At 37.4% G+C, this 26,910-nt stretch overlaps 1 protein-coding gene across 1 annotated transcript in view; it reads right to left on the bottom strand.

Annotated features, from left to right (window-relative positions):
• The window catches only part of LOC145985778 (lachesin-like), a 423,684-nt gene that overhangs the window by 66,973 nt on the left and 329,801 nt on the right, over positions 1 to 26,910 (bottom strand). The window contains exons 7-8 of the mRNA XM_083119859.1: positions 15,851 to 15,999; positions 3,966 to 4,028 (exon numbers count right to left, since the gene is read on the bottom strand). Coding sequence (XP_082975985.1) covers positions 3,966 to 4,028; positions 15,851 to 15,999 — 212 coding nt within the window. The remainder of the gene's footprint in view (positions 1 to 3,965; positions 4,029 to 15,850; positions 16,000 to 26,910) is intronic.

Here is a 26,910-nt window from a genome sequence, read left to right as displayed (position 1 = left end):
CACACTCTCCATCCAATGGTAAAGTACTGAACTATTCTAAATAACATTCTCCTGAAGCAGGAAATTAATGGTAAAATTTGCGAAAGCAGGACAATTCTACATCCCCTAGTAGTTTTGTGTGACAGCGGAAAGTGGAACGTCTGTATACACGTGTCACTATACGTATTCATGCTGTTCTAAATCACGAGTAAATAAGTTACATTCTGATTATCTTGTTAAGAAAGATATAAACGTGGAAATATGCAGAAAGGAAAAGTTATACTATTAGTTAATCTAAAAATGGAAACTTTCAATAGAATTTCATTACGTAGGTTCAACTGAAACCTTTTGACAATCGAATTAATTCTGAAGCTGTAGTGGAATCTTTTATCAATGAAATGCATAGGTTTTGTCTGTCTTCCGAATAGAATCTACGAACTTGCGTCAAGTTCTACACAGTCCTAGAGAAATAGGCTTGTTTCAAGAACTTAGAATACAAAGGTATACAAATAGAAGTTAGTTAAATGAGATCCTAGAGGGGAAAGAACTTCTGTCGCAATTAATCTCTCGTGTTGAATACTTGGAATAGTTATCTCGATAATAGAATTTCAATCATTTCTATGAATAAGAATATGTATGTGTGGTACATTATGAGCTGTAAAATTTGTCTTTAAAATAATCAAGTAATCTCACTACTTCTTGTTCATTCTTTATCGCTCATTTCTCATTCTAATGTTATCTGATATTCTTGAAATGTAAGTACGGTCTTGCTATTGGAGACTTGCTACGGTAGTTGCTATTGGAGATTTGCCATTCAAGGTCCATTACTGGGGTGGGTGGTCTAAGGTCGGAATTTTTCCGGCCTTGTTCTTGCATAAAGCGGCTCTGGGGCTCACCCAGCCTCAAATCAATGGGTTTCTAGGGCAACCCTGCGGGGTAAAGGCGGCTGGAGCGCGGTTCTGATCACATCACATCGAAAATGGACGAAATCTAGAATCTGTGGTACCCTACCCCCACATCCTCTAAATGTGCCTTCATGGCATGTGCTATAAGCACGGTGAACTTTACCTGTACCTTTTTACCATTGAAGGTCGCCAATCGTCGACAGGTTTAATCATCCAAGTTTTATGAAGATGAGATGTATTGTCTTTGATTGCAATAAAACGTCCTAATGTGAGCTACAGATCTCAGGTAACACACGCACCACAACACCAGCGCAAACCAACAAACCAGGATGTAAATATCTATTAATTACATGCTGAACCCAACATGTATGCTCCCCTGTGCTTTGCACCACGCCATGAAGGCGTATAGGGGGTGCGGAGTTAGGACCCTACACTTTCTTGATCACGGCCGAAGGTGGGTGTGATGTGATCAGCACCACGCCCCTAGCCGTCTTTACCCCCCAGAGTTTCCTCCAGGTACCCACTTTATAAGAAGTTGGGTGGGCACCGCTTGAACCGGTGAAAAAAAATCCCGAATCTTCCCCGCCGGGGATCGAACCCGTAACCCAACATACATCCAATAAATTGCGGAACGTTCTACTTAACATATAACAAAGGCGTTTCTGTTGCTTAAAATTTCAAGGGGGAGCTATACCTTTTTGCAAAATAGAGACCAAATCCATTCCATAAAGCACATCTACGTCATTCTCACCCCCCACGTAATCAAATCCAGCAAAATTGATGGGTTAGCCCCCCCGACAGAGTTTTTTAACGCTCGCACAAGCGGCATCTTCTGTTATGAAAAACGTAATTGTCAAGGTGCATTTTACCATGCGAAAGAGCGTCGGTTTGACCCTAATGAAAACGGGCATCGGGTAATGTGTTTTCCATGCCAAAAGCTTTCCGGCTCTGCGCAATTGCAGGGCTTTTGTGAGGAAATTACTTGATCCTGGATGCTGAGGCTTTCCGTGCTTTGTAAAAAAGTAGTTTTTATTGAGTTATTTTATAGTCGCTCTCACAATTACGTTTGTAATTAAAACGGTGCGAAATGCCCACCGCGTCATATACAGTAATTGCCTGTCGTGTTAAATGAAAATTATGGTAATTGAATTTCCATTGTTGACCTTTGTGTTTGGAAGTGTGCTTAAAAGTCTTGCAGGATATGACGCGCCCGCGTCCCAACATCAAACCGCCGTTATCAAACCCGTACAAAGGGTCAAAGGTAAGAGTTTGCAGCAGAGAGCCTCTCTTTTGTGCACCAGACCGAAAACATCCTTTATGCCTGTCAGGTTACTCCACCTACATGGATTTGCTCGGACCTCAAGAAGACTGGAGCGATATTCAATGTACGGCTGTCCAAGTGCATAGTGGTATCTGGAAGCAGGGTTTTGGACTGGCAGCAAAGGGTCACCAGGGAGAGAATATGGAGTAGACTTTCCCCTGCCTTGTTACAGGTCGCATCGTGAAGTCGTCTGCGTATGGGAAGAACCATTTCGATGTCGCTCTGTTCACGGTCATGACGGACTTCCTGTTTCAGGAAACTTATTATGAACTGTTCGGCACGACATCGGACCAGCTCACAGTTTCAATGGAGAAAGCTAATCACAAGATGTGTTCTTTGTTGTGATTAGGGAACTTTGGTCTATATAGTACTGTCCGCTGAGGACAAATTCTCACAACGCGGTTTTAATTCTCGGGGAGGCATATCTGCCGTCTGCTCACATGCCGTTATAAACCGATGTATGTCGAACCGAGCTGGGCGCTCCTAATTATTATTAACTTGCATTTAATTTACTAAAAGTCAGTTTGATCGATTCTCGCCTGTGCCGAGCCATGACGTGTACTGGGAAACGGTGCCTTTCTGACCGTTAAGAATATATTTCCTGCTTAAGGATGTACCTCTGGTAGGTCTGTTATGTCACCATCCCTTTTGGATTAGAGTGAAATTGTTCCTTCCACCTGGAACGGACTGATTATGACATAAGTGATCTGATCTGGAGCAATTGATTACCACAGACAAGGCCCGGAACCAATAATTCAAATGACTTTAATCGTGTGTGCCATCATTTTGCCATCTTTTCCTGCATTTTATGTTTTTTTAGGAAAGGAGAGGGGGGGGGTTATAACCCCCACCAACCCACCCTTGGGCACGCCACTGAATTGCAAAAGCATCAATTTAAATCCATATTCTACCCTATTACACACACTAGGTGTGTATTTTTAACGGTTGTTTTTTTATGGAAAGCTGAAAGTGCCCATGCTTTATTATTACCTTGGATATATTATATTTAATGTGCATATGTAGAAAAAACGTGTATTCGAAACTAAATTTGCGTCACCTTTAAAAATAACATGTCTCATAATACCTTAATAATTTTAACCCAAATAAAACAAAATTCAATTTAGTATTCACTAATACAGTGCATATATAAGTACATGAAGTCATGAATGTTTAGCATGTTCAGAAACTATAAACTTTAATATTTAGATTGTCTATACAAAATATATGAGTACTTAAGACTTCAAAAAAAAAGAGGATAAGAAATTGGATGTTGTATTTTTTAATATTTAGTATTTTAATATTAAGTTGTGACTGCCTAAAATTATTATCTAATAAACGCACTTATAATTTAGAAAATAATAGTTTGCAATTTATAATTTTGATTTATTAATCAAAACTATGGTTTAAAATTTTAAACTATGTATTTTTATACTCTTTATTTTGTTGCAGGTGTTTGCTGAATTTCTATTACAAACTAAAATTATTCTATTAACTGAACACGTAAGTTCCAAAATAATATTTTTCATTTGCATGTGCATTTTACTTCTAAAAATAAAAATCTATATATTATAATAAGAGTCGTCCTCCTTATCAAAATGTTTTTTTTTTAAATCAAAATTAGATTTTTTAAAACTTGTTTTATGAGCAAAATAATTTTTGAAACATTTCTTTTCAATACTATATAGATTTGTTGAATGTCATTGGAAATTGGGAGAACGATTCTTAGTTTTTACTAAGAAATTGAAATAAAAACAACTCACCTCCCAACATGGCAATTTGATTATCTGTTGATCCTGGAGGTGTTCCCGTGTGCATTTTTATTTCTGTAAAGTGAAGGAAAAAAATATGTATAAGAATAAAAGTTGTATTTTTATTCGTGTGATATCTTTCCGAATTTTATTTGGATTTGAAGAACTTATATTGTTTTTTTTTTTAACGTTTCAACTTTCATGAAGTTTTCTCTTTATTTTAGTTTTATTATAATTTATGTTACTCATTTAGTTATATTTTTAAGTTTTCTTAGGTTAGATTAGAAATATTTACGTTGTTTCTTTAGGAAATATTATTTCTTGCAATATATAGTTCTCTTATCATTTTTGCTATACGAAACTTGGCATATCCTCCATTCCAAGGCTTCTTTATGGTTGAGTTAATTGTCGATACAAAGCAAGTTCTTGTAAATCAGCAGCGGAAGGTGTAAAATTATGCACGGCCTACATTGTCCCCTCACAAGCAGAATACAAACCTTTTATTAGGTTCGTGATGATACTTATAACTATTGCTATGCTATTGTAGTGTATGAGAACCAAGATAGGTCCTAACGCATTCCAAATTATTATTATTATTATTATTATTATTATTATTATTAGTAATATTCATAGAGCGTATCAAAAATTGACCTGTTCTGACAGTTCTGACAACGTTTTGTTATGTCCAAAGTTATTGACCTTCCTTAGACTTCCAAAGCTTAGATTCCAAAGCTATTGGCTTTGAAATCCTATTGACTTTCCTGATATTACCGACTTGGTACGTTCATGATGAGATTCTGTTGGATGGGGATTACTAGGGTAATTATCAGTGAAGTATTTGAAAATATTCCAATGGGGGATATTCCAGTAACTTCTTATGGAGTTATGCCCCCAAAGGCTAAAAAATTTGGAACCAGAATCGAAATTTGCCCCTCGTCCCACCTTAGAAACACCACCTTGGTAACTACTTTCGGCTTGTTTTCTTTTTATAGGGAGAGAGAGATAATTACTTTGTTAACGAAGGTTGGGTTTTGTATACGGTTGTACTGGGTGCAACAAACACGTATCGTGCAAGATAGGTTGCGCTATTGTGAAAAATATATATCTGTGAAATTATGTCCTTGAAAGAAGTTTAGTGATAGGATACGTATTTGGGACAAAGGTAATAGCGGTAACGGCATACGAGAGCCTACCTGGATTTGACCTACTTTGAAGGAACTTTTACTGCAAATAACGATTGTTCTTCATGTACAGTGGGATCCATGAGTATTTCCGTGCAAATTGTCCATGACTATTTTCATTAATTTTTCTTTTACATCCTATGTGATTTTAAGCGATGGATTTTTATGTATGCTGGTACAGAAGTTGTCAACAGCTTGTTTTGAATTTTCTTTTAATTCTTGAAGTTTATATTGGGTCAAATAAAGTTCACCAAGATGGTGATGGACAATTTGCACGGTAATACTCATGGATCCCACTGTACCGACATCCAGGGGAGTGGCAAGAAGTACTTTGAACCATCACCAATATATTATTTAACTTGTTTTCTTCTCTAAGGTGTTATCCTAACGTCTACCTTTCACCTATTGCCAAAGGTCATTCCATGACTCTAGTTGGCAACTCTGGAAAATCTATAAGATCATTTTGTATTGCAGTTTGAGTGACAAGAACACAGTTGCTAGCATGGCAAAGTATATCATAGAGGAATGGGCACTTCTGTGAAACATCCATCACTTTCCTGCTCATTTTCTCACAGAACAACACACGAGCGTGTACAGTACAGAAAAAATCTCCACCAGAGCAGAAACGAGTCGAATAGGACGCTCATGGGTTATTTCCAGTTAGATTTCCTTTAAATGAACTCGCCAATGCCGGCGTGTATTGTGCCTTCCCTTTCCATGCTGTGCCGTGCCATGCTGTGCTCTGTCTTGCCGTGCCGACCGTTCACAATGAATCTCCTGCCTTATGCTTCATGTAAGGGTTTATGACTGTTTCTTGACAGTGCACCTGTGGAAGGTTTCGCGTCTGAATTTTATATGTACAGTCACGGACACTGCCGGGTTGTAACGATTCCATTGAATGGCAATGTATTCATTACAACCCGGCAGTGTCCGTGACTGTACGAACGTCACTTCATTATAACACCAACCTAACTATTACGTTGTATTAAAATTTACACGCATGCGTCATAACCACAGATTAGTCTATTGTTTTCTCGTGAAGTTGTTTGGGAAAATGTCTTAAAATTATTCCAGCTCTGTGAACAGCAATATACGTGATTACGGAATTAGGCGTATACTCTAACCGCATTACATTATATACGATGATGAATAGTCAGCGACTTTAGTAGTACTGTGTAATTTATACAGCGCAATTCTGATGCAGATATTTTAACGTTTTTAAAATTAATTAGAAAAGTTTTCACTTTGACTAAGAAGATTTAAGGAGTAAATTATTCGACGTAATAAAAAAAAATCTACTTAAAAAGAATCGAACAATGTCGATCAAAATGACCTTGGACAATAGTGCTGTATAAAGAAGCGACTTGCAGCACTGCTAAGTGAGGAGAAAGTGCAGGTTAATCAATTATGTTCAGTCTTCCTTTTCAATAGAGTTACTAATATTCTTAGTTTTCACATATTGCGTGCTATCATTCCATCAAATGTATAGATTATAGTTGACCCCTTTAACATTTTACGTTCGGATGTTCATTGTTCGTTTATCCGGGATCATCCAGCATCAGCGTCGTCTGCCGATGAAGATCTTCATAATTGCTGGCTGGTGACGATGTTCATTGTTTGAAATAAAGAGAAAATTGTAGTAAAACACTGCAGTGTTTATGGAATACATTCTAACGCTCGTAGCTATAGTAGCTCCGTAAATGCTCGTTTTTGCGTTGTAGAAACCTTTGATAACATCTTGAAACGTTAATCCATCAAAGGGAAATACAAATTTCTGAGAACCTCGTATGGAGATCGACGTTTATCGGAACTGAAATACATTTCCGTGGCCTCAGAGGCGTCTAGAGTATGTTCCAGATTTGCCAGTTCTTCAAATTGTGAGAATGAATGACTGTTCACACACACACACACACACAGTGGCGCAACCACAGGGGGGGGGGCATTACCCCCAAACCTTCGACGGAAGTCAACTCTAGGGGCGCAAGGGGGGCAAACGTTGACGGCCAATGGCACCTGCAGGGGGGAACAGAGGAGCAATTGCTCCCTTCAATTTCAAATTTTATGCAAATAAAAATACATTTCGTAAAATTTTCTTGCTCGCTTCGCTCGTAAACCCTGCCCTTCTCAGTCTCGTCAAGTTCAGAGCCTTAGCTAGGAAGCGGCGTTAGTCGGTCATGGATGCCGATCGATCTCAATGAAAAAGAATTCTAAAAGAGAGAATGCCATGGCGCCCCATGAAATCATTTGCGCCCTATTAAATCAATATTGTTTTCAGTTGCAAAAATTGGATCTAAAAATTTCTTACTCGCTTCGCTCGCAATTTATTTGTTTCCTGTAATATATTTAAACAATATATGTTGTATATATGTATTGAATAAACTTGGAAAAAGTACACAATTTAGTGTTAGCATGTTGCATATACAGGGTGATTTCGAACTCCCATTACAAACTTAGGGGGGTGAATCTAGAAGGAAAAACAAGCCGAAAGTGCCATGTGGCAAAATTACGAAAACGGCACCGTGTGGCTGCCAGAGCCGTGAGAAAATCGGTTCACACCTCTTTCAAAGAGCAATAACGTCTGAACCACGAAAGATACGAAGATCGGCTCTGGCGGAAGTGGAGGAAGTCGTATCCAAACAATACAGGGCGTTGAAATTGCGGCGCTTTTCGTAATGCGCAAGGGGAATCCCCAAAGGAAATGGGGAATCCCCACTGCATGTGAGCGGAAACTCGCGCAAAATGGAGAAAGACGACGAGGGAACATGCTGTCACAGGACGGTCGAAAAGTGACACATGGAGGGAGTCCCCAGAGGAGCGCATGAAGTGCGACAAATGGAACATGCTTGGACAGTGACTGTCGCGCATCCCAGATGGTACGCAAAACGGAGTGATGGATGTACACGTGCATGCTACGTGGAACGCAACGTGCAATTACAATTGCGATATGAACCACTACGTGCCCCCTCCCACCGGGAATTCGTTGAACCCGGCACATGGCACTTTCGGCTTGTTTTTCCTTCTAGATTCACCCCCCTAAGTTTGTAATGGGAGTTCGAAATCACCCTGTATATTTTCTAAATTTATGTCGCTCCATGTTGCATATGTGTAAAACATACCTAGTATATGGAAGTTATACATCTTATGTACAAAAATAATTATCTTAGGAACGCATTTATCATTCATTTTCTGCCATTCAAAAATACAGTTTGTGTGTTTGTTTTCCATATTAGCTAATGTGAAATTGAACGTGTTGAAAAAAATATTTCAAATCGTTTGTTCCAAACAAGTGCTTTAACACCGACTTTTAACCCCTTTTTGCGTCATTCATGAGGATAATCACGTTTTTTGATACTACTACTACCACTACTAGTAAATGTTAAAATATTTTTATATTCATAGAAATATAAAAAAAATATAAAAACCTAAATTACTTACGACCAGTGAGTATCATCCGCAATTTGAATGTATATTCCACTACTAGTAGTGGTAGTAATAATAATAATAATAATGTCATTATTATTGTTATTATTATCAATATTATTATAGGTACGTTTATCCTGGTACTTGCCCCCCCAGACAAAAATTCGTGGTTGCGCCTCTGCACACACACACACGCTCGCACACAAACGTACAACACGCAACACACACGCGTTGAATGATCAAAACTAACCACAGAACATAACGGATTCAAGTCTGGTCCTGGCTTTGGTATTCCTTTGTGGTATCTCCTCATCAATCTATTAAACCCAGTTGAAAATTTGGTTACAAACTGAAAACTCACGTCGCCAAATTATACCTCATACCAATGGATGAAAGACAAATATTTATTCATGACTTTCGTAAGGATTCGAAATTATAAAAAATAAAATTAACAATATTTGCAGTTTGTTACAAATCCCTATAAGTTAATCAACCACCGTCACACAAAAGCTGTCTCAAAGTCTCCTCTCTTGATCGTAAAAATGAGTCATGTAAAGTTATTTTATTGTAACAAAAATGTTGATATTCGTTAAATATTTATTCGTATTCATTCAGCGTTTGGTAAGTGCAATTTCCTGCACAGAAATAGAACGTGACTTAGATTTTGCGACAAATATAATCCTATTTGGAATTACATATTTGAGTTATTTTACATAATTTACCACGCTTTGCTACTTTAAGTACACATTTAGAAAATTAATGTTATAAAAATGAAGCAAAGGCCGGGCCGTAGTTATGAGTGCAGACACAAGAACGATCACGTGTAGTAAAATGTTCTGAGTCTTACTTGCCAAATGTTGCGACTCGAAAAATGTAGCCACATAGGCCGAAAACAAAGAAACAAAAAAATCTAGTCGAATTTTGTGACTTACGAGGTTGCAGTTTATTGTAAGAATCAACAGCTTATTCCATAACCATTTTGTGAAATTGCACAATTACGCCATATGCAAGAATCGACGCCATAACTAGGAATAAGATTTTATTCACTTTACATTTTCTTCCTGGTAATCCAGTAATCATTTATCATACATTTTAGGACATAAATTATGAGTCCGTTCAAATGTTATATTTCTAGCGCACCTAATATTAGGAGTCATATGCCCTAGTCATAGCAGTTTAAATGTTCCATCACCCAATTGATTTCTTAGAATTTTCTTATTTATATTTGCCATCGCTTTTATGCTACTTTTTGATAATGGCGACGATGAGTATGATATGTTGAAACTGACGAAGGGACACTCACAAGGAACACCCAAGCGCAGGCAGAGAATCGAACCCTGGCCTCTTGGCGCTGTAGCTCGCTGTGCTTACCACTCCACCACGGAGGACGACCCGCTATTCAATTATACGGAGGCAAGGGTGAATAATTCTACCCTTTCCTGACCCCTGAGAAGCTTAAATAAATTATAAAAAATAGAAAACACGCGAGTAAGTTTTCCGAAACATAAAAGCCCAATCCAGCAATGTCATCCTCTTTCGCTCCGTTAGCCTTCTTCCAGAAAGGGGAACACAAATTTGAAGTTCGACGAGAGACTCCTGTTTAGAAACACAGAGAAAAACCGACAGAGGGCTCTTCAAACGGATGGATATTCTTTCATCCTTTTGCATCGGTTTTGCTTCCGTAAGCCGAAGAAGAACCCTCTCACCCGGCGACGTCTTTCTCTCGGCGTAACCAAAAGACAAGAGGACCATCAACCTTATCTCGTAATCTTAAACTCTAGCACTAGAAGAAGGCCAAGCGGAAATCTCGGATTCAGCCGACATGCTGTTAGGATTAATTAGACCGCGAAATTCCAATAACAAGGAACTCAAGCTGGAGTAGAGCAAGATGAGGTCCTGGAGAAGCCAAAACTAAGAATATACGTCTCGGAATCCAGTTTCCTTGGAACGATGTAGAGGGATGGTGACATAATCTTGAAGTTCCCATTTCGTATGCAGGTTTATGAATTGCAAAGTAAATTGTCATGATTTCAAAATAGTTCACAGATGTCACACTATGGACAATCTATTAGATATTCCTTACATGGAATGTTCTTACAGATGCAGGCCAAGGTAAATATTACTAACAGTATTCAGTTCTTAACTTGATTGTTGCTTACAATTCAGCGTCGTTATCGTCATTGCCTTGTAATCAAGGGGTCCCGGGTTCGATACCCGGTGGAGGCACAAGCGGTTCGGATCCAACTTTAAACTGTAGGTCCAGTCCCGATTAGCCTTACTGTGCATAAAGTGGACTCAAAACACCAACTCAAACCAACTCAGCGTCGTTAAGGAGTTTCCGTTTTACGTTTAGCCTCCAGTGCTTACGTTTCAGACTGGTGTTGATATTCATTTTTGAGTTAAACGTTTAAGTTGTAGCCTCGTAATGGTGTTCAGTTTTACGTTGCTAGTTAAGTGGTCGATTTTTGACCTCGCACTCAAAGTTACCTGGTTCAAATCCCGACTGCGCATGTGTGTTCTTTGTGAGGATCAATGTAATCTAATCATTTCTCATCCTCGTCGTCCGGGTTAGTCAAAAGTGACAGAAAAGCGACGCAATATAACAAAAATACAAACACAAATTTTACCTCGAGCCTTGCTTGAAGTTACAAGTGGTACTGGAGGACTAAAATGGAATTGTAATGAGCTTGTTGAACTTTAAGTAACACTTATTTCAGTCTACTAATTTTTATTGCAAGTCTAGAAATTTTGGAGCAGGCTGTCATAGACTCATAAATTTACTTTATTTCATCTGTTTATTTCATTTCAATCGAATTTGCTTTCAAATAGTAGTTCCAGTTCCGATTAACATATATATACAGGGTGTCATTTTAATGGCGCCCACGGACCACGGAAACGTATAGAGGACATCAAAACAAACAACTTTTCTCAGTAACATTTTTCTCGTCGGTGCGTCGATTCGACGCTACAGCCGTTCAAAAAAGACAGTTTTGCCGCCTGGATGATGGCAACCCAACCCAACATTTGATTGTATTTGTGACGTCATATCCCGTCTTAAAGCGATGCGTTCCAGGGTTGCCAGGAACACTCATATTCTGTGAAAAATGACATAGCTACAATCAGCCACATGTAGAAAGAAAATAGAATTCAAGTGGAAGTGGTTATATCGAATTTTGTCTCAGCTTACATGTAAAATATTTGCAAATCTAGTTACCAAGTTGGCAACTACAATTTAGTCTATCCACTTCGTCCTTCTGATAGTAGTTGTCTGTGACACACTGAACAGATGACAAAATAGAAATGAAAGAATTCAAAATTCCAAAGGTAAGCACACACAATATAATGTATATTCAGTGTATTATGAGGCAATTGAGAAAAACGGATATAAGTAGTAGTAATACAAGCTCTCTGACGACTGTGTTTATCTATGTGTGTTCCTTGCAACCCTGCCGTGCGCTGTTTCGCCGCAGGAAATGACATCACAGATACGATCAAATGTTGTGTTGGGTTGCCAGCATCCAGGCGGCAAAACGGCCTCTTTTTGAACGCCTGTAGCGCCGAAATGATGCACCAACGAGAAAAATGTTACTGAGAAAAGTTGTTTGCTTTGATGTCCTCTATACGAATCTGTGGTCCGTGGACGCCATTAAAATGACACCCTGTATATTTTAAATAACATGACCAATTCGATATTTAATTTAATTTTTATGCTTCTTTAGAACGAATGTTGATTTCGTCAAGTAGATGAAAGAACAAAGCGACAGTGATGTCCGAAATCGAGAACTCGTGGCGAGACCGAGAACTGGACGGACATTTTCATTTCGAGACGAAATTGCGAAAGAGACGGCCATTCAACTCGTGGCGAGACCGAGAACAGGAAGAATTTTGTAAGCTCGAAGCGAAACCTAGATTGGGACGAACATTTTTAACCCCAGGCAAGAACGAGATGAACATTTGAAGAGCTCTGTGGGAAAACATAGTAAGTAACATTTTGCTCATTATGATATAACAAAGTAAAACGAGCCAGTGTTCGCTTTAGCGGGTAAAGGCCATATCATGCAATTTGAATTGGACTCATTGAACGCTTCTGAAATTGGTAAATACAACATGAAAACAATTTATCTTCAACATAGCTTCTAACAATCTAATAAACCCAATAAGGACCAAAAATCACTTAACCATGTTTTATCCCCGAGCTCGAGGCGAGACCGAGAACGAGAACGAAACTTTCATTTTCAAGTCGAGACAGAGAAAAATATAATAATTTTAATTCACGAGACGAGAACATTCCTCGTTTTGGTACCGTGTCTAATTGCAAATCCAACCTCAGGGAGATCAACAAAGAAACTGCAAACTTTGAAGTTTAATATAAGAAATTCATTTGCGAGAGCGAGAGAAGTACATCTATACATATGAGATAATTAACACCAGAGTTGTTGCATTAAAGAACTCGGGCCGGAGATAAATATTAGCTCATAAATGAAGTAAAGTAGGGGATAAAACGTGCAGGAAATTTCCTCGTTGCATTTCTGTAGTGTTTTATTATGCGTTTCGCAGCCAAGAAGACCTCGCAAGCGTTAACCACAAGAGTGTGGAAGCATGCAGTACCTAGTCTGGAGAACGAGGTGTGGAATGGAATTCTGAGGGGGAGGAAAAGATGAGAGGTGGGGAGAGAGCATGCGTATATGTGTAGAGAGAGAGAGAGAGAGAGAGAGAGAGAGAGAGAGAGAGAGAGAGAGAAGATGTCTACTGGGAGAAGAGTACGCCCTGATACAAGAGGAGACTTCATTCCGTCCCTGTTCCTTTTGCAGTTAGCGAAAATGAAGAAGACTTGGGCCCGGTAGGGGAACAGGCCGGGTACTTTTCCGGGACCTTATCTGTCGGTTTGCCGGCTGGAAATTATAATGTCTCCAGCAGCCACCAGATAGCGAAAGAAGCTTGAATTTTTCCAGAGGCACTGTAGGGTTAACAACCTCCCCGTTGCTGGGTGGAGAAAAAGTAGACCGGAGCTCTGAAATGGTGACATGGATATGTACACGAGATTGCCTCCAGTCTCGGAGCCACTGCGGGCCATATGAAGTTGAAATCAAATCAGGAAGCACCCACATATGCACGAAACATAATTGCGCTAAAGTTTTAATCGAATTTTAATGCAATTAGCATTGCACAATCCAACTCCAAAAGAGCCTACAGATGTAATATCTCACAAGTATCCTGCAGAAAAGAGCCGGCTGAAGATGTACATGGATGTGACGCCACGAAGGAACTGCAATTAACAAATTTTAAGCAAGATGAAGAAAAATCTAAGCAACGCTTGGGGGCGTATATGCTTTTCTATTTACATGTAATGCAACATGACACCTTCTTGAGTGTGGGTGGACCGAGCTGAAAGAATGCATTTATTCACATATTCAGCTAGCTTAGATTCTACCTCAGTTAATATCGGCGATGTATTTGGTCGAAGCGGAGCTCCGTAGCCTAAGCCAGGGGTGCCAGGCTCCAACCTTGTTTAAGGCATGTGTTTGTCTCCTCATCCATTTCATCAGTTCCTCTTTATCGTCGCGATTAACACAAGTGGTAGAAAAGCAACGTCAAATTGGAAAGAAAGACATAAATGCACCAGAAAACAAACAAAATTGAACTTACACTGCTTACGAAGCGATATAGGTGAGAGGGCTTAATATTATTGCTGTACTCGAAAGAGCATATGTTGAAAGCCAGCTTCTTCTTATCCTGATTAACCATTATTTCTATCCGTCTATTTTTCCCGTTACAATTATCTGCCAATAAGATGTCATCCCGCACATTGTCGTGTACTTCCGGTACTCTTCGGCATTCTGGGGCGGTTCGGAGCGCGATAGTAGGCGACAAGATTTAATCTCACAGTACAGAGGAGCAACTTAATCTAACTACTACCACTATGACCATAAGGGCACAAAGGTTCAGAGGTAAAACTATGAGTTCTTGTTTTAACCACACTTTATGCTCAGATAGGCTAAACATACAGCATAAATTAGATTCCGAATCACTATGTTCCTCCACGGAGTATCGAAGTCGAATCAAAAATTGGAACCAATCTCTCTTGTTCTGAACTTAATAAATTGCCGATTCGAAAACCAATCCAATGCTCATCCTTAACTTAGTGATTACATACATTAAACTTCGTGGCGTAACAGCTCTTTGAGTGTCAAGGGGACCCGTAACCAGCGTATCGGATTCCATCTTGTTTTCTAGCTTAGAGACTGGAGTCCGCTAAAATTAAAATTAATTTCGTAACTCCCCAATTGTCCTCCAATCTCCAATCTGGCGGAACGAATCCGGAACCGGTATCACCAGAGGCAACAGAGCTAACCACATGGCTACGGGAAATCTCAAAGATTACAGGAGAACATTATTCATTTCACACAGCGAAGACTTAACGCTTACGGTAAACTGAATGTTTTATTTAAAGTAGGTATATAACCTGTGGTTTGACAGCCCTTGAAGGGCCTAGGCCGATCTCCCGACTGCCAGTCTCCCTCCCACAATCCTACCTAGAGGTCTGGAGATCTTCAACCAGTAATGGGGTGACGTGGGGTCAGCACGTCGAACTTCCAGCCGTTAGAGATTTCCGAGACCGGGTTACGCTACTCACTCGTAGCTCTCCAATTTCCTCACGATGGTGGGTTGCCACCGGTGCTATACACAGGCCGAGGATCCAGAGATTGAACCCATGCCATTCCGCAGTCGGAGTCCAAAGCACAGCGCCTTAGACCGCACGGCCACTGAGGAGGTTTAAAATTGTCAGAATTCTGGTTCACAGAATGACTGCACTGCTTCTGTAAACAAAGAAGAACTCTAGTTGACAGAGCGAGATCTTAAACTTATCCTGGTTCACGCAGAGAGAACTTATGCTCACTTTAACCTAGGAAGAACTTGTTCACAGAGCTACTGGTTACGCTTACCATAAACAAGGAAGAGCTCTGGTTTACATTGCAAGAACTTAGGTCTCCTAAACTATAAGTCTTTTCTACTCTTACGGCGGGCGCTCTATATGCTGTCAAGGGAAGTGGGGAGCGGGGCTTACGCAGCAGACCAACCAGACAACAGCGGTAGCGCTGGATTGGTCGCTTCCCTGCTCTTCAATGCCTTGCCAGCATATAGAGCGCCCGCCGTAAGACTGGAAAAGAGTTATAGTGAGAACTCTGGCATCCAGACGTAAAACTTGAACTCGCCGTAAACTCAAAACGACTTTGGTGCTTTATAATGGCTAAAGTTACAGCAATTCTACCTGAAGAAGACAGATCATAAACTTACCGTATAACCGGAGGGTTCCTTCTGCTTTCCCAAGGGAATTTGTTGAGACGCAGTTGTACGTGCCGATATCGCTCCGACTAAAAGACTTGATTATTAATCTCATGTATACTTTGTACGATGCTTTATCCTCCGATATAATATATTTCACTCTGAAATAGAAAGAAACAAGAAACTAGAGTCATTTTAGGTGAAAATACAAGTTGAAAAAGCAATTGAATCTAAAATTCCATTTCATAACTCTAAAATGATTCAGCCTTAAAGGGATGATGAACTAATAGGAAGATGTCTCGGATATGTGGAACGAATCAATTTATTTCGTATAATGACGTAAAATTAATTAGACTGTCATGTGAAATGAATAATTATTCAGTTAATGGGACTAATAGGAAGGTAGTTAAAACAGGGCAGTTCCGGAAAAGGCGTTACAGTAGCGATGACTGCCCTATTATAGTTGTTTGTGAATACGCTAGTTCATTATTAAGTGAAAAGAAGCTCAAGAAGCTACAACGACTGGGAGACAAAACTGAAATTTCATGCGTAGAACTGCCATGATATAGAAAAGTAATTGAATATAAAAGAGAGATATCAAAGTTTGTATTTAATATTTTAATAGACATTAGAAATTGACTGGTGGCTAAGTGAAACTGACAATAGTGACTAGGTATTGGTTTCATATAAGGAGAGAGTGGGTTGGATGAAGAAAGAAAGAGCAATAAAGTGAGAAATAATAGAAATTGATAGAAAGAAGGTGAAGAGGAGGAAAAGGATAAAGAAAATAAGAATATCAACAGACTTAAACTACATAGAAAAGAAGTTGAACAGAAAGAGAAAAGACAGATCGAAATGACAAGCAATATAAGAGATCAAGAAGGAGAAAAAATACTAGAGCAGAAAACAGGAAAGAAGAGATTGGAAAAAATGGTGAGGAGAAAATGGATGTAAAAAGAGATAAAAAAACAACTAATGTTGTCCTCGTGAAAGGACGTCATACTGCCACATCCGAGACGTGAGTTTATTCCTAGGGTGGGTGATCTCAAACATACACATTGGGACTCACGCAGATTCCAAATACATTTGAGAGTCCCTGTGGACAATCGGTACTCAACAAGAAATGTTTTTGTAGAGCTGGTCAATCCGTACATATAAAAATTAACTTCAGCTATGATGGCAATAATAATATAAAAATTAATTATCATAAAATTTATTTTATTGCCAAAATAAAATGATAATTTTTATATTTATGTCATTGGGGAGAGTGTGTAACGCAATAACATTTTATTATTAACTTTAACACACTTAATTCAAGCAAAATCATTGAAAGTTAGTGGGAAATTCTAGTTTACTTACGGAACTACTACTAATTACCTGGATCTTATTTCTACTATCGACTATTAAACTAATAATATTATTATTTTATTTCTAATATATGAAATGAACGATAAAGTGTTCAAGGATTTGAGTGACCTGTTCGACTCAATCGTCTTTCGATGCCCATGAGGAGAGTGGTGTTCATTACATCATCTCAATTACGATCGTAACCGAGAATGTGTGGAACTTTCCGGTGAGATCCATGCATAAGTAAGAATTTTACCTTTTCTTTTCTACAAGAAGTGAATTAATTGAGCACAAGTAAAGAACAATATAAAACATGGCAGATTGAGTTCGTTATGTATTTTCAGAGGCAACCAGAAATGTATTTGTTATGTATATAAAAAACGAACTTTTAAATTACTGGAAGTCTATTGTGAGAAAATTGCATTTCTCTCATCACATGGTCCCCAGAGTAAAATGCCATACAAATTTGGCATTATGACATTATTCTGTATGTAATAAGTTTGCTAAGAGTGAGACTATCATTACATTTACTGTATTTCAACCGCTACTTCTATTGTTGATTGCTACTGGATTACTGATATCAATGCATTGAATATTCCATCCCAGGTTTGCCAAGCTGTGGTTACCCCCCCAGAATATGAACTATTCGACTGACCACTGCCCCGCACCGTAAAGGGAAAGAGAACAGGGTATTTGCGTTCCTAATGACGTCATACAGCCACAGTCTGCCAACGCCACAGTTACACGTTTTGGTTATAATACATTGCTACCGTATTTGCTCTCAGTATGAGAATGATGGCAATATAATGGAATTGGTCAGAAATGTATATCTTTAGTAAGTATAACCTGTATGATCATTCTGTTGAGGAAGGGATGAAATGAGTATGCAATGAGGGATAGATAGTATTGTTATAATGCAGCCATGGTCTGCAAGAGGCTTTTCATTGGGTGACGTTGCGTTCAATTTCTGAAATAAATAAATAAATGAATAAAGTCAGCGCATGAAGTCCCTTCGCCGGGCCTCCTCCATGGCGCAGTGGTTGCGTCATTGCCTTGTAATCAAGGGGTCTCGGGTTCGATACCCGTTGGACGCACAAGTGGTTCGGATCCCACTTTAAACTGTAGGTCCAGTCCCGATTAGCCTTACTGTGCATAAAGTGGACTTAAACACCAACTCAAGTCCCATCGCCGCTGTTTCCTGACTTTTGATGTGGCTTATACAGTAATAAGGGCCAATACATGAAAAAGTGATCCTACCACTCACAAAGTAAAATTAGTCCAAATACTATTCTAACAACATTAAACTTAAGCTTTAGCTTTAGCTAGTGGGGGACACTAAATAGTTACTACTGTAATTTGATATTTGCATGTCCTTGAATGGCTTTAAGAATACAGATTAACAAAGAGAAGTGGAAAATGTGATAAAGGTTGTCTTTTTTACATTAAGACTTGAGTGTATAAACAATGCTCAATACATTTATAATTTTCACAAATAAATTTGGTTATAATTGAAACTTATGAGTAGGGGAGGTTCTTTTTCCCTCTGATGCTGTTCAGTTATAGTAAGTATTAGGTGAGTAATATGGTATTAAATGGAGTTAATAAATTAGGTATTCACATAGGTCAGACCCGGAACTTTGAGTGGTCACACCCGGAACTTTTTTAAAAAAATTAATAACTGTAAAAATAAAAATGTTTTCGCTGGAATAAAAAAACATGAATGAGAGGTTACAATCTACATTTCCCCCCAAAAAATATGATGGATAAAAAAGTTGTAAAAATTCAGTTCTTTCAAGTTGTAAGGTTGTAGGTGCAACTTTTACCGCCGTGTGAGTCACACAAGGAACTCCCGTTATTCTTGAATTGCCCGAAAACAACGTTGTTCACAGAGCTCACTTTTCAAGACTGTCATTTGTGACTGATCCAAAGATGTTCATTTATTTCATTTATTATGTTTTGTTTAATTTTGTGTTTAATACGCACGATGATATATCTATGTTATCAATTTCTGTTTTGTTATATTTTGGAAAACGTTGTTGCATTAATATGATGTATAATTAATTATTATCACATTCTTCATAATGTAAAATTACGATGTATACATTTCTATATACATTTTTTGACCATAGCAACGAAAAAGAATCAAAACACAGTAGATCAATAAGTGATAAAATATATGAAATTTTAAATAGTGACGTCCGAGTTTCATTGAAGTTATAAAAATCCTAATTGCTATTTCGTAAATTGAATACTAGGATGCTTCGTTGAAGTTCAAGTAAAAGGCTTGCTTCAATAATTTGGCGCCTACAGCCAGGATCGAACAAAGAAAGGACAATCTTCTGATGCGTGGTGTGAAGTTTGCGCAATGGTAGTTATATACTTTCAAATTTTATTTTGTCTCGAATTTGCAATTTGTTGAACATGTTGCGAAGACAAAATTGGCTACCCTAAATATTTTACTTCTTAAGTTTATTATTATTCTGTGCAATCATGGCAGATAAATCTAAAGAAACGAAGCCTAGAAATTCACGTAGGCTAAAATCTAATGTTGCTTATGAAGGAACCTACTTAAATAGTAGTAATTCTCACGATGGTGACATTTGTGATGTACAGTCAGGTAAGATTGAATGAGTGGAGTGTTGTAATAAACTTGAAAATGACCTGAGGTATGTGCAATGTTTTGATTGCCGTTCGTGGTATCATGTTTCATGTTTGAAGCTTTCCGTCACACATTGGACAATTTATTCTACAAGTATAATAAATCTGTAAGATCTAGCTCTGAAGAAACTTCCGTAAAGAAATTCCGAAGTGACGACGCAGAAGGTCCATTCCCAAAACGAGAGTTAGGTGCTGAGAAATATAACTACACTGATGCTTGCTATCAATTGTTTGGTCCAAATGCACATACTAATTTTAGTTCTGTGTTTACTACGAATAATGACAATGTTAGTAATGTACATAATAATCCACATTGTCACCTGGATCAAAGCTTTAATTCTCCTTGTATGTGGTGTGATTTTAACCCACAAATATCAGAACCTAACCCACAAAATGATTGTGTTAGTAATATCTATCGTGATGCAAGTGTACCATGTTCAGTTTCGAACAATCACGATGATCCTCATTCTTCTGTAAATGGTTCAAGATTGCATAACTGTAGTAACACAGGGTTAAATGGAGCAAATCATATTTGCTGTAATCGACCGTATAATTTGAGAGGAAGAAATTATCACCCTATAACTAGAAATACATGCAATGGAAAAAGAAATGTAAGAAGTGAACGTTTTAAATTAAGTGAATTATCTCAATTGCCTAAGTTCTCTTGTAAAATAGAGCAACAATCAGCGAGAGAATATATTGAACAGCTGAATAACATATTAAATGTTGTAGGAGTGCCAACAGATATGAAACTGCAAAGTATTCAACAATGCTTCATTGGGAGAGCTGGTTATTGGTTTCGGACTCATAAATATTACTTTAATTCTTATGATCAGTTTGTACAAGAATTCATTAATCAGTTTGCTTCTTCGGAAGTTATCCAATCACAACTCTCCGTATTGAGGAATCGCAAATACGATCCCAGTGTACATGGCAGTTTAGAGACTTTTGCTTTAAAAACTCACTCTAGTTATTGCAATTTGGTTGAAAATCCTCAAGATATAGATGTTGTGCAGTTAATACTTAGCCAATTACCTGATAATATTGCCAATCACATTACTTGTCACGAAATTCGTTCAGCAGATCAACTAACTAGCATGTTAAGAAGATTAGATGTAATAAAATTTAGTAGAGGGACTTGTTGCTCTTCCTAATGAAGACAACGAACATGAAAATATTCCAAAGGTTTTTAAGAACTCTGAACAAAATAAAGTCAAGTTAAATGTGCGGCAAGTTAATGTTCGACGCTCGAAGACCACTAGTTCTTGTACTCAGACTCCAACTAGTAGTGAATTAGAAGCCAATACTGATATCAATCAAGGTTACGAAAATCGGCAGGGAAACAATCTTCGAGGTCGATATTTCAACAATTTTAGGCGAACATCTAATAATTATGGATATCATGGAAATTTTACAGCACGAAACAATTATAATGGCTTGAGATCTGGAAACGGAGGACAATTCCGAAATAATTACAGGCAAAATAATTATCATTCACCTACAGGACAATTTAATGATGAAAATTTGCTCAATCAATCGCGATTCTATTACAGGAATGAACATCGCAGTGCTAATAATAATACAATGCCATATCTGCGTTTTCCTGCAAATTCAAATTCATTAAATTCTCAACCTGAAGCAGCAGGTTTGGTATCACAGACTAATTCTGATTCTACAAGAATGGCAAATCGTGAACAAAATACTTCGCGAATAGATCAAGTACAAGGATCGATACAGCATCAAATCACTAGCTCTGCATCTTTAAATTAGTTGCGCAGAAGGAAGTGCCTCAGTCCCTCTGCTATCCTGTTAAGAGGCAATGTTCATTTGATGGTAGTGTTACTGAAGAAGGTCATATTGATGTTGTACATAATGCGAGTTCATCTTTTAAAACGTTTGAAATAAACTTTCTGTTAGAATGTTTCGAAGATGAACCGGACTGGACTTTTAATGAGGATGGTGTTCCTATTCCTGTAACAGAAGTTCCAATCATACATGGACTCATATGTAAATTACCTATTACTTGTATAATAGACTCTGGAAGTCAAGCAAATGTTTTGAATTACGAAGTTTGGTGCAAAATAACATCATTGATCGGTAATCTTAGATTAGACAAGGTTGAAGATATTACATTGTCTGGATTTGTTGGAAGTAAAAGGTGCAAGATTGCTGGTTGCAAAACGATAAGCCTTCAAATTGATGATGAATATTTTCCTATGGAATTCTTTATTATAAAGGAACTTAACGCTGATGTTATTTTGGGAGTTCCATTCTTACGAAAGTATAAGGCTATAGTAGATCTGAGGTCACAGCACATAATTTTAGTAAGTTCTTCAGGTAAAGAAATTTGTGCTTCATTAAGTAATGAAGATTCTAATTTGTTACACTCTAAATGTGATGAATATTGTAGCTCTACGATTAAGAATGAACCTCAATCCAAAGCAAATAAATTGAAGTCTTGTGGATTGTTAAATTACGTGCCTGTATCAGATATCGAATACATGCCCTCTAAGAGCGATATTTACAATAAAGTTTTTGAAATTAACGACATTAATGAAGTACAAAAACAAGATTTACTTTCACTTTTATGGAAGTATCATAACCAATTTTCCGATAGACCAAGACATGAAAATGTAGAGGTATATAAGATACAATTGGACACAGAAATACCTGTATCTACTGCACCATATCCCATTCCGATTTCTAAAAGAAAACCGTTGGAAGAAGAACTCGCCAAATGGGAAAGTTGGGGCATAATTTACCAGGAATCTTGGCCATATTTAAATCCTTTGCACATAGTCCCGAAACAAGGGGGTCTGTGGAGGCCAGTTGTGGATTTTAGGAATTTAAATAAGCATGTTATTAGTCCGCAAATTAGAGTGGAACCAATCAATGAAATGTTGCAACGCTTTTTGGGAGCGCAGTATTTTTCTTCTATTGACTTATCTTGTGGATATTTTCAGATCCCGTTAAGTCCGAATTCATATATTTATACTGCTTTCTCATATCGTGGAAGACAGTATCTCTTTCGATATCTTCCTTTTGGTATAAAGTCTGCAGTTTCTGTTTTCCAAGACATAATGAATAAGATATTCACAAGGGAATTTAATGATTATGTTGTTTGCTACTTGGATGACCTCTTGATCTTCAGTAAAACTTGGCAGGAACATTTACGGCATATAAAATCTGTTATTCAGAAACTCAAGGAGCCTAATATGTCAATTAAGTTTTCGAAGTGCAAATTTTCATGTAAGGAAATTTCTTTTCTTGGCCATATAGTTTCTGGAAGCCAAATTAAAGTTGATTCAAGTAAGAATTCTGCAATAATAAATTTTCCGACACCTAATAACAAAAGAGCTCTTCGTAAATTCCTTGGCTTGGTCAACTGGAGACGAAAATTTATAAATAAATTTGCAGAAACTGCTCAGCCACTTTATGAACTTCTCAAATCTGATGTTCCTTGGATGTGGAAGGAATTGCATTTAAAGGCATTGAGGGTTTATCACAACCTGATTTTTTTAAATCTTTCAACATAAATGTAGATGGCTCGAAGAAGGGGATCGGTGCGATTTTATGGCAAAATGGCGACACTTCAGGAGAGGATCTCAAGATTATACAATATGCAAGCAGATTCTTCGCGGTAATGAACTGACTTACAGTATGCACGAGATCGAATGTTTGGCAATTCTTTTTACTTTTGAAAAATTTTATATAGTATATATGTTGCTAGAACCAAAGTTAATTTGTATACTGATCACAAATCATTATCATGGCTAGAGTCTGCGAAGTCATTAAATGAGAGACTAAACATATAGTCCTTAAAACTAGAAGGATTTGATTATTCCGTGCATCACATACCTGGAACTTGTAACCAAGCTCCCGATACTCTTAGTAGGTATCCTGATTTATCTACAGGCATTCCTCTCATCAATGAATTATACATCAACTATTTGAATTTAGATATTGTTGATGAGGACACAATTGACTTTTGGAAAGTGAGTCAACAACTGGATCAATACTGTTCTGAAATTATACATTTAAAGGAAGGATCTACTCCGAAAGAACCCAAAGAGATTTACACATTTTATGACGGTCTTGTGTTTCTGAAACACTTTCCAGACGATAAGTAGAAACTATTAAGGAATATCTCAGAAACTGCTTAACATGTGCAAAGACTAAGCAGGCAGTCCTAAAAATTGATAAAGAACTCTTGCATGTACATACTAGAACCCCTCAAAGTATGCTTTCTATAGACCATATTGGACCTTTACCGAAGTAGCAAGGTCACAGCTTTATTTTAACAATTGTGGACGTTATGTCGAAATTTATAATGGCTTACCCTTTGAGAAAAGCTACAACCAAGGAAATTATAAATAAGTTCCAACTGAAATATTTTTTATCACTATCCACTTTCTAAAGTAATTTTGTCTGACAATGGATCTCAATGTCGATCAGTTGAATGGAAGAGTTTTGTAAAATCGAATGGAATAAAACATGTTAGAACATCAGTGTATTCACCTTTCGCCAACCCAATTGAGCGATACAATAAGGAAATAATCAGGCTAGTAAGACTATACACAAAGGATAATCATCAGCAGTGGTTTAAACACTTAAGTGTAATTATTGGACTTTTAAACAGTTCGGTATCTGAGGTTACAGGATTTACGCCGAATGAATTGTTTCTTCATGATAATGTCAAGAATACAGTATTTCATCAAATTAATTGGCCATCTGAACTGGAGAAGGTGGCGTGGCAAAATAAATGTCTAATGGCACAAACAAGAATGAAGAAAAGGGCTATAACCAAAACGAAGAAAGAGGATGGAAGGAGTATCACAATCGCGGTCAACGATATTCTTCTTGTTAAAAACCACGAGAAGAGCAGCTTCCTTAATAAGAAAATTCACAAATTTCTGGATTTATGGTTAGGTCCTTACTTAGTTAAAAATGTTAAGAACAATTATGTGGAACTTATGTCTCTAGATGGGAAGAAATCTGTAAATAAGCAAAATTTATCTAATGTAAAGAAGTTTAATTGTTCAGCCGACAGGAAAACAGAGTTGCTTAAATTTTCATGAATAATTCTTGAATGTAGTTAGGTTCAGGTAACTACGGACACTTCTACAATGAAAAATGTAGGATATTTTCATAGTCAATAATATTGTTTATTCATTTAATGCACTGAATGCATGCAACTAAAACAAAATGAAAAATATGCCAGTCAAGTTTGATTCACGGAGTTCATAGTGAACTGAACTAATATTGTTTGAAAAAAGTAATTTATGTTGTAATTTAAAAATGCAATGTTCATAAGTTTGGAACTAAATGTGGTAAAATTTTCGATATTTACAGAACTGAAAGAAATCGAAAATTTTCACCCGGAAGGGGTGCGTATTGTGACTGATCAAAAGATGTTCATTTATTTCGTTTATTATGTTTTGTTTAATTTTGTGCTTAATACGCACGATGATATATCTATGTTATCAATTTCTGTTTTGTTATATTTTGGAAAACGTTGTTGCATTAATATGATATATAATTAAATATTATCACATTCTTGATAATGTAAAATTACGATGTATACATTTCTATATACATTTTTGACCATAGCAACGAAAAAGAAACAAAACACAGTAGATCAATAAGTGATAAAATATATGAAATTTTAAATAGTGACGTCCGAGTTTCATTGAAGTTATCAAAATCCTAATTGTTATTTCGTAAATTGAATACTAGGATGCTTCGTTGAAGTTCGTAAAAGGCTTGCTTCACATTATTCTGAATACTATATAGATGATATGGATGAGCTCAATGTCTTTGTTTACAAAATATTTAGATTTGAAGCGTGTGATTGTCACACCGGAACTCATGGATTGGCCCATAAATTACACGTAGTAACTCTGCTATTTTTATAACGAGTAATTTTAACTGTGCTACATTTCATAGCGAGTAATTTTAACTATGTTGCTTTTCATTGCGAGTAATTGTAACTGTGATACTTTTTATTCCGAGTAATTGCAACACCTATTACCTTCTTATTGCGAATAATTGCAACACTGTTACTTTTGATAGCATGGAGTTACAACACTACTACTTTTCATAGCGAGTATGCAGAACTCCGTTACTAGGAATTGCACCGAGACGATTGTCGTCCGTTGCTAAGCGTCAGTTTTACGCGCTACGTATCCTGGTCAGGTATGGATATCTTGTTTGTGTCGTATCACCAATACATAAGCTAATTTCTTATCATCATCGTTGCGAATTAAACGAAACAACGTGAAATAACAAGAGAGACCGAGACATGACAGAGACGAGTGTTTATAAATCAAGAAGCGACTGAGAACTAGACAGCCATTTACAACGCTAGACTAGGCAGAGACTCCGCCAACTCTTGTCTCGTCTTCTCATGATAAAATCCGTACCTGTTACTTTTCTTAGCGAGTAACTACAACTCCGTTACTTTTCATAGCGAGTAAATGTAATTCCATTCCTCTTCATTACAGCTCCTTTATATTCATAGCAAGTGAAACTCCGTTATTTTTCGTACATAATAAGTGCAACTCCTTTACTGATGTCAAAGGAGCAACGCTTGTTACTTTTCAAGGCAAGTAAGTGTACCTCCTGTTACTTTTAAGTCGAGAAAGTTTAAGTAACTGTTCCTTTTAAGGTGAGGAAATTACTCGTGTTACTTTCAATGCGAACAAATTGGGAGTTACTCTTGTTACTTTCAATGCGAACACACTGGCAGTTACTCTTGTTACTTTCAATGCGAATAAACTAGGAGTAACTCTTGTTACTTTCAATGCGAATAAACTAGGAGTAACTCTTTGTTATTTTCAATGCAAACAAACTGGGAGAAACTCATGTTACTTTCAATGCGAACAAACTGGGAGTAAGTCCTGTTACTTTCAATGCAAAAAAATTGGAAGTAACTTGTTACTTTCAATGCAAAAAAATTGGAAGTAACTTGTTACTTTCAATGCTAACAAATTGGGAGTAGCTCTTGTTACATAATGAGAGCAAACTTGGAGTAACTCTTGTTATTTTCACTGTCAGTAATATTGTAG

This window comes from Lepisma saccharinum, chromosome 3 (genome assembly GCF_977018435.1).
Source record: "Lepisma saccharinum chromosome 3, izLepSacc3.1, whole genome shotgun sequence".
Classification (NCBI taxonomy): domain Eukaryota; kingdom Metazoa; phylum Arthropoda; class Insecta; order Zygentoma; family Lepismatidae; genus Lepisma; species Lepisma saccharinum.
This window is presented reverse-complemented; position numbering and strand designations above follow the sequence as displayed.